The sequence below is a fragment of the Paroedura picta genome, chromosome 5 (genome assembly GCF_049243985.1).
Source record: "Paroedura picta isolate Pp20150507F chromosome 5, Ppicta_v3.0, whole genome shotgun sequence".
Lineage (NCBI taxonomy): Eukaryota > Metazoa > Chordata > Lepidosauria > Squamata > Gekkonidae > Paroedura > Paroedura picta.
This window is the reverse complement of record NC_135373.1, coordinates 75,540,844-75,558,209: the sequence shown is the minus strand read 5'-3', so window position 1 is coordinate 75,558,209 and position 17,366 is coordinate 75,540,844. Positions and strand designations below refer to the sequence as shown.

Sequence of the window (17,366 nt, the reverse complement as noted above, 5' to 3'; positions counted from 1 at the left end):
TCTCTGGCAACTGACCCCTGGCTTCGTTCTTAACTACGGCATTGGTCAAGTGAAGTGGCTTTGTTTGACTATCGCATTCTCTGGACTTTGACCTTGGGACTGCTCAACTATTCGTTGCCTTGCTCTGCACTGTACTTGTTTAACTCCCTGTGACTTGGACTGAACTCTGACTCTGCTCCGGCTGGGCTTGCCGCCAAGGCTTCTCCGAGACAGCTGCTACTGTGTGTGGCCAGCTAGGGCAGCACACAGCCTCTGGTGATAACAAGCAGCCATCCAGGTACTCTTCCTCCTGCAACGTAAGTCTTGCCTCTGCTTTTGCCATTGTTGCTCCAAAGGCTCCCTTCTGCTAAAGGCTTCCTGCCTGGTGCTTGGTTGAGGCTCATCTTTCTCCACCTCTGCCTCATCACCAGCCTCATCTCCATGGATTGACTCCTGACAGTACTGGACCCAGTACTGCATACCTCCCTCCAATCCGATAAAATACCATTGACAACTACTCATTAGGTGCAGTTTCCCTATCCACCAAATCATCCAAAAATCCAGTCTGCAGCCCTGACAAAAGCCTAAGTGAAATCTAGGTGAACAACATTCACTGAGTTTCCATGATCTAACAAGTAAACCAAGTTGATCTGGCATAATCTGTGGAGATAAATCTGTGCTGACTTCCCCGGATCAACAAATGTCTGTCAGATGTTTGCAGATTACCCCCTTTAAAATCTGCTCCATTATCTTCCCTGCAATTGAAGTAAGATTTGCTAGCCTGTTGTTTCCAAGGTCTTCTTTCCTCCCTTTTTTGATGATTGGCATAAAATTTGCTCCCCTCCAGTCTTCTGGCACATTTCCAGTTTTCTGGCACATCACCAGTCCTCCAAGAAGTCCTAAAGATGATGGACAAAGGTTCCACAAACTCTCCAGAAAATTCTTTAAGCACTTCTGGGTACACACCATTTAGCCTAGTGGAGTCGAACTCATCCAGTGCAACCAGACGCCTCTCAGCAATCTCTGTCAATTCACCACCTAGACACAATATTTTGCCTACTACCATTCCTAGATGTATCCATATTATTTTGAGAAAAATCAGAGACAAATTAGGTACTAAGATTTTCTGCTTTCTCTCTGTCATCTTAGCATGTCTACTGCCTTCTTTACTTTACTAGGGGCAAAGCCCGTTGTACCCAAGAATACAACGGGCACTAGAGCTTGGCAGTGGGAAGAGGAAGGGGAGGAGTTGTCCAGTCTGTAAGGGCATGGAGTTGAACGTGTGTGTTGTGTGGGAGGTTGTGGTGGCGTGGTGGCAAATGAGGGCATGGGTGTGGAGATATGGGTATCAATAACCTGTGGTTTGGAATGTTCATTGAGTGTGGGAGAGGACTGATCTTTGGGAATTGTGGCATAGTGGTTACAGATGAGCTTTCCAGATATGTGAAGGAAAAATCAGACTGGAGACTCTTCTTAGGGGAAGATTACATGGCAACCAATTCCCCCCCAGTTCTGCGTCATTTCCCTTCTTGTATGAATTAGGTCACAGACACCAAAATGTCTCTCTGCCCTAATACACACGGGGTAGTCACAGTACACAGGTGTCCACCCTGTTCCTTCTGTCTCCATTTTTTCACTGTTGATAAAGTGTTATGTGCCCACATACTTCTTTCATGATTGCTTCTTAGAAGAAGAACGGATTTTTTACCCTGTTGTTTACTACCCAAAGGAGTCTCAAAGCGGTTTACAAACTCCTTTTCCATTTGTCTCCCAACAATAGTCCTGTGAGGTATGTAAGGCTGTGAGAAGTCTGAGAGAACTGGGAATGGCCTGTAGTGACCCAACAGGCCTCAGGTGTCTCAAAGTGTTTTCCAAGTCTTCCCTTTCTCTCCCCATAGCAGACTCCCCATGAGGGAGGTGGGGTAGCGAGCCTCACAGGGAAGCTGGCAACCCTAAGAGGAAGACTGTCTGTGCACAGCAGTCTTTATCTTACTATGGTTTTTTATACTGTTTTTTTATTTGCCAGGCCACGGTTGAAACAATTCATTACAGTTCCCGTGTGTCTCCAGCCATTTACTTGTTCACTATTTGCAGTTTCAGGCTGTAAATATTTATTTAGATCTTCCTGCACTTTCTAGACTCACAGGACTGATGCTGGTCTGCTTGTCTGTGCCCCAGAATACAAACAGTTGCTGGCCATAGTAAGGGCTGGCCATAGCCCATAGCCCAGGAGGGACACACCTGCACCACTCCCTCCCAACTGCAGTGAAAAATGGCTCCTTTGAAGACTGGACTCTGAGGCATTGTACGATTTTAAAGTCCCACCTCCAAACCTCCAAGAATATTTCCAACCCAGGGGTAGCCAACCTCCAGTAACAATTAGGAAGGCTAAAGACCTAGGTACTTAATTTCCATGTACCACCAGGGATTTCAGTAGATGTTAAATATTTATTTTCAGTACCATTCTCAAAGATACCGTTTTCAAAGATACCATTTGTGAGCCTTGCGAGAGCTTACTGTGTTCTGCAGGGCCTGTAAAACAGAGCTTTTCCACCAGGTCGTTAGATGAGGCTGGGCTGCAAAGATCTGCCCCCCCCTTATAGCAGCAGTAGCGAAGTGCAATCGGCACCCTCTGTCTCCCATCCCCCCTCTAGAATGGGTAACCTTGGGGTAGTATAGATTAGACTGGAGTTTGTGTTTTTAAAGTCCCCACCTCTCCAAAATCACAGTGCTGATTTTTGCATTCAATATACATTCCATGCTTCTTTCATTCCTTCACACTTGATCATGGCATACAACTAGCTCTGAGTAAACACTGCCCCAAACATTTGATGAACTTGTTTTATTGTGGGAAATGCTGAATCCTGTCTTCACATCACAATTCCCTCCTGTCTTTATTCTCAGTATGTGAAATGCATTAAATCCAGCTCCACTGGATTTGCAATAAAACTAAAATATTTATTTCAATTAGCAGACAAGGGATGTCTCTTGTTTTCAAAACATTCTTCTCCGTGACAAATGGAAGGCCCATAATTGTCAATGCTATCATGTATAATACATGGAGTTCTAGACTGAAAGACGCCTGAGAAGGTGTTGTCACAACAAACTAGCCTATCATATTAGACCTATTATCTCTACAAGAGCAAAGAGGAATCTTCCTTTATGAATTAATAGTTCAAAAAAATAAACACAGCATATTTATATCAAGATTCTGGGATAACCTGCTGGAAGAAGTTTTCCTACTGCTTCCAGACCAACTAGCCTACTGGTACAGGAACTGAAGATTTGTCTTTTTTATTGATATTGCCAAACACTGGCCTTTTCTCTAAGCAATGAAAAGGTCAATGGACAAAGAAGCTTTGGGCATAATTTTGTAATGTTTGTTTTATTTTACATATTTAGCTAGAGCATAACTGGCACAAAGTGCACTTCTGTTAGATACATGTGAGGGAGTACAGAGATTGTGATAGTTACTTTCTGCTGTTTAATGCTCTAATCATCATCAGGTGTCATTTTAAGGCAAAACCACTGCAATAGACCCATTCACAGTAACATGACAATAAACTTGCAAGAATATGAAGAATAGTACAGGGGGTAGCCATGCTCCGCAGCATTCTGTGTTCCCATGGGGGGCTCATTTCAGTGCCGGATCTGCTCCAGCACTGAAATGGGTCCCATGCAATCTTACCTTCCTGCAAAAGAAATAAAAATGCTCTGGTCCACCCTGTGGTGCAGCAAAGCATTGCAAAGCCAACAGAGGCATTTTTTGCCCCCTCTGGGCTACCGTAGGGCAGGGAGGAGCCGGGCCTAGGAGGCCCAGCTCTTCCCTGTCCACATGGGCCTGCCACATGACAAGGCATGTTGAACCCTGCTGCTAAGGGGATGTAGATTTTCTTGTGTTCCCTTAGCCTGTGGCAACTGAGGGCCTAATCTGTCGTAGGCCCAGGAGGGGGCCTGCCCAGTGGTTGCATCACGTGGAAGTGGGGATTAGCCCTTCTTCCCTCTCAGCCTTTTCCACCCGTGCAGAATTGGCGCACGTTAACCTAGATATACACTTGCTCTTAGACATTTTTACTATAGAAGGTAATGAGAATTTTAGGATTGTAGCAGCTCTCATCCTAGTCACCCCTGGAGCTTTTCTGTTTTGCAGAATTTATGACCAATCCTGCTAAAATGTCTATGGTCAGATTAAAGTTCACCCTTTTAAAGCCAGTGAAATCCCACACACGTCAAAATAGCCTAATGAAATACCCAGGTTTTTCCTCTTTAACACAAATTATTATGTAATGCAGATTTTGTGAGTATTTGTATGGAAATAGAAAAGCAAGACAGTCTAGATGTAAACAAGCTGGGACTGCTAGCATCTTTGCAGTTAACAAAATAAAACTGCACTCCCCACTGATTTCTCAGATATAAGTTTTGACAGAGGACGATTCTGGCTTCTTATAAGCAGCACGGCAAAAACAAATCACACTGGGTGCCAATTTTGGCAGAACTTATTTGGTTAGCTGCCTACCAAAAAGAAATAGAGAGTTACAACACTGTAGAAGAAAGATAATTATATCCATGAATTTCTGTCTTAAGATGCAATAAATGTAAAGGTAAAGGTAAAGGTATCCCCTGTGCAAGCACCGAGTCATGTCTGACCCTTGGGGTGACGCTCTCTAGCGTTTTCTTGGCAATACAGGGTGGTTTGCCATTCCCTTCCCCAGTCAGTACCGTTTTACCCCCCAGCAAGCTGGGTACTCATTTTACTGACCTAGGAAGGATGGAAGGCTGAGTCAATCTTGAGCTGGCTGCTGGGATCGAACTCCCAGCCTCATGGTCAGAGCTTCAGACAGCAAGTCACCTGCCTTACCACCCTGCGCCGCAAGAGGCTCTTTAGGATCCAGTAGCCTACCCCCCAAAATTTAATCTGCTTACATTTTCAGTAGACCAAAGACCTGAGATTCTAGAAAGAATCAAACACCAGTATACTGTTTTCTAACTAGAGTTATTAATATGTATGCACTTCTTATCATTGAATCTGGAAGGCAGGAAAAAATAAGCACTGAAGAGTTAAATTTCCCTGTAAATTATGTACTGGGCCTGGAAGGGATTTTATCAATTTTGACAAGTAATGTCTCATGTTATTTGGCAAGTATATTCAATTAATCTTAGGGGAAGTATATGAGGGCTCATGTTGGCTTTGCCTTATTGCATATACAATGGCTTTTGAAGAAAGCAGATATTCCTATTAGATGGGCTGCATTTTGTCCTCTGTGCATTCAGCTTTTACTAAATGCTTTCTATACAGTTAAGTTAATGGGGTGTGAGCTCACATGATATTAATGCCCAGGAAAACTCAATGGGTTGGCTTGACTTTGCTGACACTATCTTTTAAAGTATACTTAAGTCTTGAGCTTATAGATAGCATGGAAGATTCTTTAAGGAGAATGTCTCATAAGTAAGAAAGCAAGGAAAAGATTCCTTAAGGATTATAGACTCCCAAGCTACAAAAACTTCAGCTGCCACCAGCACATCCCCTACTAAGTCACAGGCATCATGAACTCCACTATTTCCTCCCTAATTACTGTGAATGTTCAAATCCTTCCTGAGAGATTAGCATATTATAAGGACAAATGGATATCCTTAAAATAGTGAACCCTCTATGTTTAACAAAAACAAAACCATATCCTATATACCATATATTTCTCTCATCTGAGGCTTTTCTCCATTATCTGAAACTGTTTGGTAGTTCATAGCTCCAGAAATATTTCTTCCACTCTATTTTATCTATCAGTTTATTTTCCTTCCTCTACATTGCAGCATTACTAAAAATGGAGGTATGTTTTCATCCTGACTCCACGACAAATACACAGGTCCATTCCGCACATCTGCCAGTGTTGCTGGATGTCTGCGGTAGCCCGAACCACTACAGTCTGTAGTGGAATTTTGACATTTCGCACAGTGCAAATTGTAGCACAATATTCATGCACCCGTAGCACTTTTTTGGTAACGCACATGTATCCAATCTTGCAGGAATTGCAAACAAATTCAGTAAAGAATCCACCAAGAAAGAATACTCAATCACAACAATACAGTAGTCTATACACATGTTTACATGTGATAATATCTTACAAAAACAAGAGAATGGTATGCATTCTGACAGCACCTGCCATGAATGTTGAGTGCTATGTGAACTGGAATATTTAAAATATAGCTTGATAATTTCCTGAGCATGATAAGGTTCACATATATTACATTGTAAGCCCCATAAGAAGAGCTGTTTTGGTTTTTTTTTCTGTACCCAGCCTTTTATGACCCATAGGAGAAACAGCTTACAGTCACCTATCCTTCCTGCTCCACAGTGAGCGTGGTAAGGCTGAAAGAGCTCAGAGAAAACTGTGACTCGGCCATGGTCACCCAGCTGGCTGCATGTGAAGGAGTGGGGAATCAAACCCAGTTCTTCAGATTAGAGACTGCTGCTCCTAGCCACCACACCAAGCTGGCTCTCATAATAATGTTGTATTGTCATCTTCATAGTAGAGGTTTAAGCAATACCTAATAAGGTCATGGAAGATTTGTGGGGATTTGAACCTGACATTTCCAGATCAGTCTCTTTGGGAGAATGTAGTTTAAGAACAACCAAATAACAAAACAAGAATGCAGTAGCCTGGTTTGGGGATTTAGGGAGCTATAAAATTCTAAATAAATATTATCACCCCAACCGTTTTTTTACCCTCACTGTGAAAGAATGACAAGTAATAACTTGGGAGTGGGAATTCAGGGTATAGAAATGAGAAAGAATCAGTTAAATATTCATACTTCCTACATACCAGTTCTTCTCTTTTAACATGTAGCCTTTACAGCTGTTGAAAATCACCTAAAATGTTGGAAAATTATGGAACTGCATTCTCATACAAGTTCTACTGTCATCCAAGAACCAAACGTTGTCCAAAATTTCCAGCCTATTTTAAGCAGCAAACTCAATTTTCAAGATATGTCTTTTTGTAGACAATAATGATCTTTAGTTACATACAAAATCTCACTTTCAGATCTAATACACTGAACATCAATTTGACAAGTTATAATGGCTGCAATAATTTATGTTTCCTGTGTGACCCCCACCATGTCAATGATTTGTACTTGGCTGTGTAAGCATTGTTAAAGATTTATTTGACTCATCGCTATACTTTAAACATCCAGCCACCCAAACAGAATTTAGGGGAAAAAACAGATGTGCTAACATATGCTCTGAGGAACATTTGTCTAGTGAACAGGGTACATAATGACAATTTCAGAACTGCTACAGTTGCTATAGTTCCACATATTTGAGCATCCTTGAACTAAAATTCTGTGAAAACTATTTTGGCATGTTAATTAAAGTCAAGTTGTAGAGCACAGCACTTGGCTGCTAGACAGCTGTTGGAAACCTGATTATTTGCCTGAATAGCATTTTAGGGCACTTGTACATGACAAATGATGAGAAAGCACCAGCCTAATGGCCACTTCAATCTTTACAGCCTCACACATAGGTCAGTTAAAAAAAACCCACTTCCATGTTGTGGGGGTCCTCACAGCAGGGTCATAATATGCTAAATAGAGAAGGGCATGAATGGTCTCATGAACTAAAGTTCATCACAAATTTTGGGAGGTTCGTAGTTCGAAAAGCAATGTTCACAAACTGAAGAGCTACCATGAACTACCATGAATTTTAATATAGATCTTGGTGGTTCATGAAGAGCAGAAAACAGGGTCTAAATGGCTCAAAGCCATTTCTACTCTTCACAAAAATAGGTTTCTTGGTTTAAATGTCTCAAAGCCATTTAAGAAGTGTCAAAATCATATACTTTGAATAAAACTTTGTTGGTCTCTGGGCTTGAACTTTGTTCAAACACTTTAATCTTAGGGATGAGAAGAAATTGCATTTTTGTGAAGTTCGTAGCTGAGCCATGACCTAATAGATGAATACATAAACCAAACTGGTTTGTATCATTTTTTGAAGCATTTAAAGTTTAGACCCCTGCTTTCTACTCCCTGCATAAAGTAACAGGGAGAAGAAAGCAGGAATTTAAATAGCTCTGAGCCATTTAAACAGCCAGATGAAGTTTCATGGTGCACATGAAAAGCCACAGCAAGAAGAAAGCAGGGGGTAAAATGCTTCCCAGCCATTTTACCCCATACTTTTTGGTCGCTGTGAAATATTGTGGTGAGCAGAAAGTTGGGAGAAATTACTGTCATTTCTGCTTTATGCTCCTTTCTGCTTTTTTAGTTTTAGGTGCTACTCTGTTGGTTTTAAAGGTGCCACTGGACTCAAACTTTGTTCTGCTGATTCAGACCAACATAGCTACCCACATGAATCTAACACAAATGCTTTTCAGTCATTTTTCTCCTCAAGGCTAGCTGGCATTTCTGCAGCACAGCTGAGCATGTCAGAAATAAAGTAGGCATGGCTGGTGTTGTTGATGGCATGGTGGTAAAGAAAATGATTGCAACCTTCTGATTGATCATACAGTTATTAGAAATTGACTATAGATCTGCATATTGGCTTAACTGTTTTTGACATTTAGTTTTTATCAAGATAGTGATATGTTCCTATCTGGAATGCTGCTTCCCCATGAATCGGTGAAGGGAATGTTCTGAACAGAATCAAGCTGGTCTTATCTTGTGCATGAAGGCTAGAAGGCATGATTATGCCATTACAATGTGCAAATCTTGGGGGCTGGAATTGATGCCACGTGATGATCCAGATCCCTGCCAGTAGTTTCTGAAAGGCTGGATCGGGAGCTGCAGGGTGGTCCTGGAGATGGGACAAGGGGTGGAGATCCCAGGTTATTGGCCTGGCCCGTGAGGGCATCACCTTTCCCAGCTTCCAAGGAAAGGGTATTTGTTGCTGTAGTAAATAAATATTAAAAGGCTTTCCACTCAGTGTGATTAATTGGGAGTATTGAACTGGACAAAAGAACCTTGATTAGGTCACAGGGACATTATTGTTGGGATGTATGTGCACATCACGATATGCTGTATATCAGTGGCAATTTTAATCTAAGAACCAGTTCTCTGGTCACCATCATCAGGAGTTGACTTACCACCTTCAGCTCGTTATTTAATCCTATATTTACAGAATTCACATATCCTAAAAAGGCCCCTCTATTAGCTGATTTAACAGAATCTGTATAACACATAACAATAGTGTTAAAGTGTGACTTTTAAAATACAACACATACTTTATAACATTTCTAATACAGTGCGTATCCAATGCATTTGAACCCACAAAAGCCCTGCCTGAACTCCCACAGTTCCGCAGGGCCAGCAAAAGGGAGCTCCTCCACCAGGCATTTGCCAACTTGGAACATCTGCTGGTCCCCCCAGACACCCTGCCATGACTGAACAATTTGATCTCCCCAGCGTTGTTGTTATTCGTGTTGTGTTGTAATTGTTACTGTTAGATTGTGATGTTCTATTGAAAATTATAAAATGGTATAGATTGTTGTAATGTTCCATGTAAATTTATACAGTGTTTTAAGGCCCTCCTCCTTGAGGCCTACTGCACAGGGTTGTTGCCTGTGGGGGGCGACAGCAGAGGAGGAGGCAGTGACAATGGCAGTGGCAAGGAGAGGCAGAGGGCCCCAACCTCCCCCGATTGCTCCAACTTTCCTCTCCCCTCTGTGTTAGATCACTTTTGCGATGGGACTTCCATTACAGAGGGCAAGGGTACCGCTAAAGACATTCTCATATCAAAAATGGAATACAGTTGACTTGGGCCCCAGGAATTTTGTGAGGTGTATGGGTGACCACCTCCCTCTTAAGGTGTGACATGGGGAGGTGCACAGGTGACCACCTCCTAGGAGCAAAGGGGAGATGGGTGTCCCACACCCAGAAACCATGTCCACAATGAGATGATGTAGGGGCTCCACAGTGAATAGCACACCAGGAGACCACCTACTGCACAATGAACCCAGCAAACTGGACTGGCCCATGAACATGGGGGTGGGGTTTCATGTAAGTTTGGGGTTCAAGGTTTGTGACCCCACGAACACCCACAAACCTCAATTTTTCAGGTTTGTGTCTACCCCTTTTTTGAACACTGTGTACAGTTCTGGTCCCCAGATCTCAAAAAGGATATTGCAGAGCTGGAAAAAGGGCAGAGGAAGGCAACCAAGATGATATGGGGGTTGGAACACTTTTCTTATGAGGAAAGTCCGAAGAGTCTGGAACTTTGCAGTTTAGGTCTGATCCAGCAAGGCTCTTCTTATATTCTTAACAACAGGCTTCTTCCTCATGGAAAAATAGATCAAGGTGGCATAGCAGTGCCCAACAATGTCTGCAAAGTTAAGGTCACCTTTCCTCTATGAGGGAAAAATAATAAAACCCTATTTTGCATCATTGACATACAAATTTTGTTTATCTTTCTAGTGAAAAGTGGAGTAACCCTGTGCTCACTTCATGCAGCAAAACTAACTTTATTTCCTTGATGTACTCTGTTCCTAGTACTAAGAAAATGATTAGTGATAACGGTGATGGTTTTGTCAGTTTTGTGTCCTTTTTGCCTCAACCCTAGAGATAATTTCCAGTGAGGGAAACAATTCATGTCCATAAATTGGGATATTCATTATCAGTGACAGCTACAGATGACATCTTATCCACTTTGAATGCCAGTCCTCCCCCCCCCCTCTTTTTATGATAAGCACTTCTAAACAGACATAAAGATAAAGAACAAACAAGCATGACAGGAACTGACCTGATATCCTGACTCACCTCAATGACCCACTTATCCAGATTAGATCAAAAAGAGAGTGTGTGATTTAGTAGCCTAAACATCTGAGACAGCTGGTAGAATTGCTGGCTTGCCATCTCCATTACCAGCTAGGTCTGTGACCTTAGGCAGGTCTCTTAATAGGCCTGTCCTTTGCTGACCCACTTGAAGCACTGATAACAATGCATAAATACATTATATAGTGGTACTGAGTCTCCTTAATGATTATAAAATGAGTTCTCCATTTTAAAAAGAATACACAAGCACTATTATAGTAATAAAAGGCCAACTTACATATTTATGGCCCACTTGTACAACAGTATTTCATATTATCAGGTCTAAAAACAGGGCTGGATACCTCTCATTGGAAAATCCCTCTGAGTCAGCAAGAAACGCAGCTCGGCAGAATAAGATGGATCAGACTGATGGAGTTTGTAATAGTGCCTTTTTGGGGGTGGGGACCCATTCCTACTGATTTTGTTAAGAAACAGCATTTTTTAACAATAGGTTTAAAGCCTTTACACAAAAATTATGAGCTCATAAATGTTAACATAGTTCTGGTGCTTGTGATCAGTATTCTAGTCATGCACTTGCCCCACTCTTGTTATGACCCTGCTTAAATACTCTTAGCACTGGTGTGAGGTCATGGCTTCTTTCTCTGTGTAACAATTATTATAAATAAAATTGAGAGTATTGATGTAGCAGCTGTTATGGCTTTTGTGTGTTTTGATACTACTTCCTTATCTAACAAGCATGTTTTCTTTCCCACTAAAATGTATTTATCAGATTCGTATGGTCTCCATGCATTTGCCATATTGATCCCTTCGTCCTTCACTCCAGTCTTCTTTCTCCTCAAATGTTCCAGGTATAATTGCAGTGGAAAATTACAGCCCTGTTCATGGCTTTCATGACTGTTCTAGGCTATAACAAATATGTCTTTTATTAGGACTGTGGTTAGAGAGCACAATATTTCTTCAAGGCCTTTATTTTAAATTATTTCTGTGGCTGCTGAATTCGGAATCTGACTTTAACTTGCTCAGGGCTCCTTCTGATTTATTTCAAGTTTTAGAAAAAAATGACCTTAGTTGGATATAAAGAAAAAGACTGCAGTTTTGAGTATTGTGAACACAGAAGTTTCCTACAGTTGCCAACTGTACACTTGATAATAGTAGGGGCTGTAGCCAAAGTGAGAAATTCAATGGGTTGTTTCTAATACATAGATGGACAGGCAATTTGTTTATCATTGGAGGTCAAAGTTCTGGTTTTAGAGGTGGCCAATGGGAAGATAAAGCTAGTTTGAAAGACAAAGCTAACTTGTTACTTGCAAAATAAAAATGTCTTGGACTCTAATTTTGATATTTGACAGCTTTGGAGACAGCTGAGGTAATCAGAGAGTAACTGATACAACATTTTTATTCATTTACAAAAATTGTGTGCTACTTTTCTGCCTAGTTAGTCACTAAGGCACCTCACACTTTATGCAAAATATTGTAAAAACATATCAAAACAATCAAAACAATTAAAACTAAAAAACATAACTAAAATATTAAAAGCACACAGAATAGTAATTTAAAACATAGGAATCACCACGGGCAGTGGTCCACAACCTTTCTAAGGCTGCGGACTGGCAGTGGTGGGGAGGGCGATCGCGTGGCCGTGCATGCGCAGCAGGTCCACGCATGGTGCAGCTGCACCATGTGTGGCCGCAAACACGCATGCGCAGCATTTCTGCACATGCACCAAACTACCACACATGCGCAGCCCTGCTTTCCTCTCCCCCCTCCCACAAAACGAAACTTGCCGGGCCGCAAGCTAATCGGCCACTTTTGCGGCCGATTTGCTTGTGGCCTGGGAAGTTTCTTACTGCAGGGGGGGGGGGGGAGAGGGAGCCGCGGCCCAGTGCCAGGGCCTTCACGGCCTGGCACTGGTCCGCAGCCCTATGGTTGGGGACCACTGACTTAGGGAACACCATATGAAATTTTAAAAAATTAAAAAGTCTTCACTCATGGAAAACAGTCATAGAAGGGGATAAATTATTATCTCTAGGAAAAGAGTTCCATAGTCCTGGTGCCACAGCAGAGAAGGCACATATCTCAGAATGTGGGGCATCTTAAGAAGAGTCTTGGAAGATGATCTTTGCAGTCAAGTATATTTCCAGTGGGATAATAATTAAATGAGAATCAGGCAGGAATAAATAAGGAATATTAAATAAGTCTTAAATTATTAAATAACTAGAGGCAAAGCCCGTCGTATCCAGGAATACAATGGGCGCTAGAGCTTGGCAGTGGGAAGAGGAAGAGGAGGAGTTGTCCAGTTTGTAAGGGCATGGGGTTGAATGTGTGTGTTGTGTGGGAGGTTGTGGTGGTGTGGAGACAAATGAGGGAATGGGTGTGGAGATATGACTGTCAAGAACATGTGGTGTGGATTGTTCATTGGATATCGGAGAAGACTGACCTTTGGGAATTGAGGCATAGTGGTTACAGATGAGCTTTCCAGGGCCACGTCTTCAGCTATGTGAAGGGGAAATCAGACTGAAGACTCTTCTTAGGGGGAGATTACATGGCAACCAATTCCTCCCAGTTCTGCATTCAACATCATTTCCTTTCTTGTCCCCCTGCCCTAATACACATGGGGTAATCACAGTACACAGGTGTCCACCCTGCTTCTTCTGTCTCCATTTTTTTACTGTTGATAAAATATCATGTGCCCAAATGCTTCTTTCACAGTTGCTCTTTAGAAGAAGAGCTGGATTTTTGTACCCTGCTGTTTACTACCCAAAGGAGTCTCAAAGTGGTTTAAAAACACCCTTTGCCTTCATATCTCCACAATAGACAACCTGTTAGGGATGTGAGGCTGTGAGAGATCTAAGAAAACTGGGAATGGGCTGCAGTGACCCAGCAGGCTTCAGGTGTCTCAAAACAGTTTCCAATCGCCTTCCCTTCCTCCGTGAGGGTGGTGGGGTAGAGAGCCTCACTTGGAAGACGGCAACTCTAAGAGGAAGTCCCTCTGTACCTTAGTCAGGTTTATGCACACCTAGGTAGTGTGGAATTCCAGAAGATGAATCTACACCAATCTGGCAACCTAACCTCCTCTCTGCAATGTTTTCTTGACCTAAAATAGGTCAGGGTGTGCTAGGTAGCTGTGGGGGCATTACACACTTTTGAGGCCCTAGTTTCAGGCTTCAAGGAATATGTTCAGACCAAGGACAGCCAACCTCCAGGTGGGGCCTGGAATTGCTGCTCATCTCCAGACTATACAGACCAGCTCTGCAGGCAAAAATGGCTACTTTGGAGGGGTGACTGTATAGCATTGTATCCCCGAGGTTTAGGGATGCCAGCCTCCAGGTGGGGTCCGAGAATCCCCTGGAAGTACAGCTCGTCTCTAGGCAGTTAGGCTTAAGGGAAAGCTCTCCCCTCACATGCATCCCTTCAAAAGGAATGCACGTGGCCCCAGAATCCACATGGTTGCTTGGCTGGTGATGTCTGCCCTTCGAAGCCTGAGACCTACTGCTGGCAACTGCAGTCCCTGTTGTTGTCTGCAAGGCCAAATCGTTGCCTAATAAAAGTGCATCACCTAGTTTTCCCCAAAGTCTCAATGTCTATTTTCCTGTAAAGCTAAATACACTTGAAATTCTGGGCCACTTATGCCTTTGAGTTCATAGGAGTTTTTATTTACCCGGCCAAGCTTGAAAAAGTCACTTTAGTTCCCATGTCTCTCCAGCCATTTACTTGTTCACTGTTTACAGTTTCAGGCTGTAAATATTCTTTATTTCAATCTTCCTGACCTTTCCAGACTCGCAGGATTGATACTGGTATGTCTGTCTTTCTGCCTCTCTGCATCCCAAACTAAAAACAGTTACTGGTAAGGGCTGGCCAAAGCCCATAGTCCAGGAGGGACAAACCCGCAAACACTCCACCTCAACCACAGTCTGTGAGCCTCTACCATCCTCTCTAGATCACTGCTCATCTCTAGATTGTTCAGCTCTGCAGGCAAAAATGGCTACCTTGGAGGCCGGACTCTGTAGCATTGTACGATTTTAAGGCCCTCTTCCTTGAGGCCTACTGCACAGGGTTCTTGCCTGTGGGGGGCGACAGCAGAGGAGGAGGCAGTGACAATGGCAGTGGCAAGGAGAGGCAGAGGGCCCCATCCTCCCCCAATTGCTCCAACTTTCCTCTCCCCTCTGTGTTAGATCACTTTTGCGATGGGACTTCCATTGCAGAGGGCAAGGGTACCACTAAAGACATTCTCATATCAAAAATGGAATACAGTTGACTTGGGAATTTTGTACTTGCCCCAGGAATTTTGTACTTTCCCCTCAGTGGCCTGGACTCTGGGAGCCTCTGAACAGCACCATCCTATATTAATTATGTGATACAAACTTACTAATTGTTCTCACTTTTGGCAAATATCCAGAATTAAAATCTGATATCATGATTGAACTAAGCAGTTTTTTTTGGCAAAGTCTGGGTATACAGTTCAATACATCCAGAATCACGTGATAGATGGATTTCTTCATGCAGAAATCCTCTGAACTTTTGTATCAGAAAAGACGGCTATAATCACAAGACAAGTATGGACAATGCTCTGGAATGCAAAGGACTGTGCTGGTGTCTTCGATATCATATCGCTGCTTTTCTTGAATCTCTTATCTTGTATGTTTACAAATCTGAATCAATGAATTATGTAGTTTTATCACTTCCTTACAACAGATTTATGATTATTCTGAGGTTATGATACCATGGTAAACATATATTATAAGGTAATACATTTGTGCAGTGTAGTGCATACACCTGGAATATTAAAATCTACATGCATACATAATCACTGCCTTCTATTTTTACAGCAGAACATACACAGAAGCTTGTGGTGGAAAGAGATATTCATTATTCTGATGTCCCAGAATTCTTGTTGCTTTGACATGGGATGGAGATGGTTGCAGACTTCCCACAGAACAAAACCATCTTCTTTTCTATTTAAATTTCATGTAAAATATTCTTTATTTCAGTCACTTGGTGGCTTTGCCTTGTGCTACTTAATCATCGCTGACAGAAAATTAATGACTAGGATGGTGTGATTAGTAGAGATTACAGGCTACTGAGAACCTACCTGATCATTTACCACTGTCATAATACTTATGCTAGCCATTATTAGGGATTAATAATAGAGATAAAGAGGATATGCTGCCACTGTACTAAGCTCTCTGTGAAATATATAGCTGATATATTGATTACATGGGGGGGAAATAACAAAAAAATAAAACATCTGTGCTTTTTAAAACGTTATTCTAAAACCTTTTTCACATAAAATGATATGTATATAAATGCACAGCCAATTACACAGTAAATGAACTAAAATCAGAGCTTTCATTAGTCTGGTAGCTTTTCCTTGGTCTTTGTAATGCAAGTTGGATTGGGGGAATCTGTTTTCCTACCAATCCCTTAACGATTTATTCAAACAGTTCAAATAAAACTTTATCCTGGATAAGCTTCAGTGAGCCAATGTTATTTCATTTTCCTTTCTCTTTTGGGAAGAACTATAGGCTTCTGCAGTCTTTTAAAGAATGTTTTGTAAGAACAGGATGGGAATATCATTAAAGAGATCCATTTGCCTATTTATCAAGTCCCTGTGAGTGTATTTAGTTTCTAAATATCAAGCAAGGTTTCATTACAAATTTTGAAGGCAGACCAAATAAAAGGAAGATAAATTGCCTTTTCTCCTAATTCCAAGAACTATTGAATGAAACCTACTTAAAGAAAAATAAAAATATCCTATTTGTAGTTTAAATCCATACAAAGCATGAACATATTATATTCATAAACAGGCATACTTGCTTTTTTGCCACTGTGTTTAAAATAAAGATAACAATCTAATGACTGTCAAATAAAGGGTGGCTTTGGATAATGAATATCTAATAAAGGGACACCATTTCTAAAACTCAACTGTTATTTGGGATAAAAGAATGATACATCACAGCTTTTAATAGTGTAGATACTTTAAGGTGTAATAAACAAACAACAGACAGATATTCATGGCAACACATACAATTTGTTCTCATTGTACTATGTACCAAAAGTATTATATAAAAGAATGTTAAAAGCCCTCTTATTCTGAAGCCTAAGCCTTGATCTGTCAAGAACCCTTCACAAGATGCAGTTATAATGCAATACAATAGAAAATGCCAGAATGTTTCTGCTTTTTCACCTTTGAGAATTAACAAAATCTCTAACCCATTTTTAAAAACTGGCTGAATATTTCCACTTCAGAATCATAGTGAAAATCCAAAACCAAACACTCACGACAACATTCTACTTCTTTTATATATAATTCAACCCTTGAGAAGTATAAGACATTTCACACGAATGACAAGTTAGAAGGAAGCTTAGTATTTTTCTTTTTTAAAAAGATTTTTCCTAATTATTATATGTCTCAAAAGTTTTTGATATTAGCTGGGACTATACTATATCAGATATGTATATGGGGGTGTAGTGTGGTGGGCAACATTGTCTTACCTCACACTCAAAGTCCTCAGTTCTGTCTGCATCAGTGGGCAGGCTGGAAAGATACTCATTACCTTCATAAAATTCATGATCCACTGGATGAAGAGAATGGCAGCTATATGAAACAAAGAAGATTAGGTTAGGTATTTGAA

General features: G+C 41.4%; 1 protein-coding gene and 1 long non-coding RNA gene across 4 annotated transcripts in view; one reads left to right on the top strand and one right to left on the bottom strand.

The window, feature by feature from the left end:
* PDZRN4 (PDZ domain containing ring finger 4) overlaps nucleotides 1-17,366 on the bottom strand; it is a 347,368-nt gene that overhangs the window by 50,677 nt on the left and 279,325 nt on the right. For all 3 annotated transcript variants that reach the window (XM_077338568.1, XM_077338567.1, XM_077338569.1), the window contains one exon: nucleotides 17,227-17,329. In XM_077338568.1, coding sequence (XP_077194683.1) covers nucleotides 17,227-17,329 — 103 coding nt within the window. The remainder of the gene's footprint in view (nucleotides 1-17,226; nucleotides 17,330-17,366) is intronic.
* LOC143837965 (uncharacterized) lies at nucleotides 154-16,307 on the top strand. The gene is made up of 3 exons (XR_013231152.1): nucleotides 154-296; nucleotides 11,504-11,582; nucleotides 15,561-16,307. It is a non-coding gene; the product is annotated as an uncharacterized LOC143837965 (long non-coding RNA).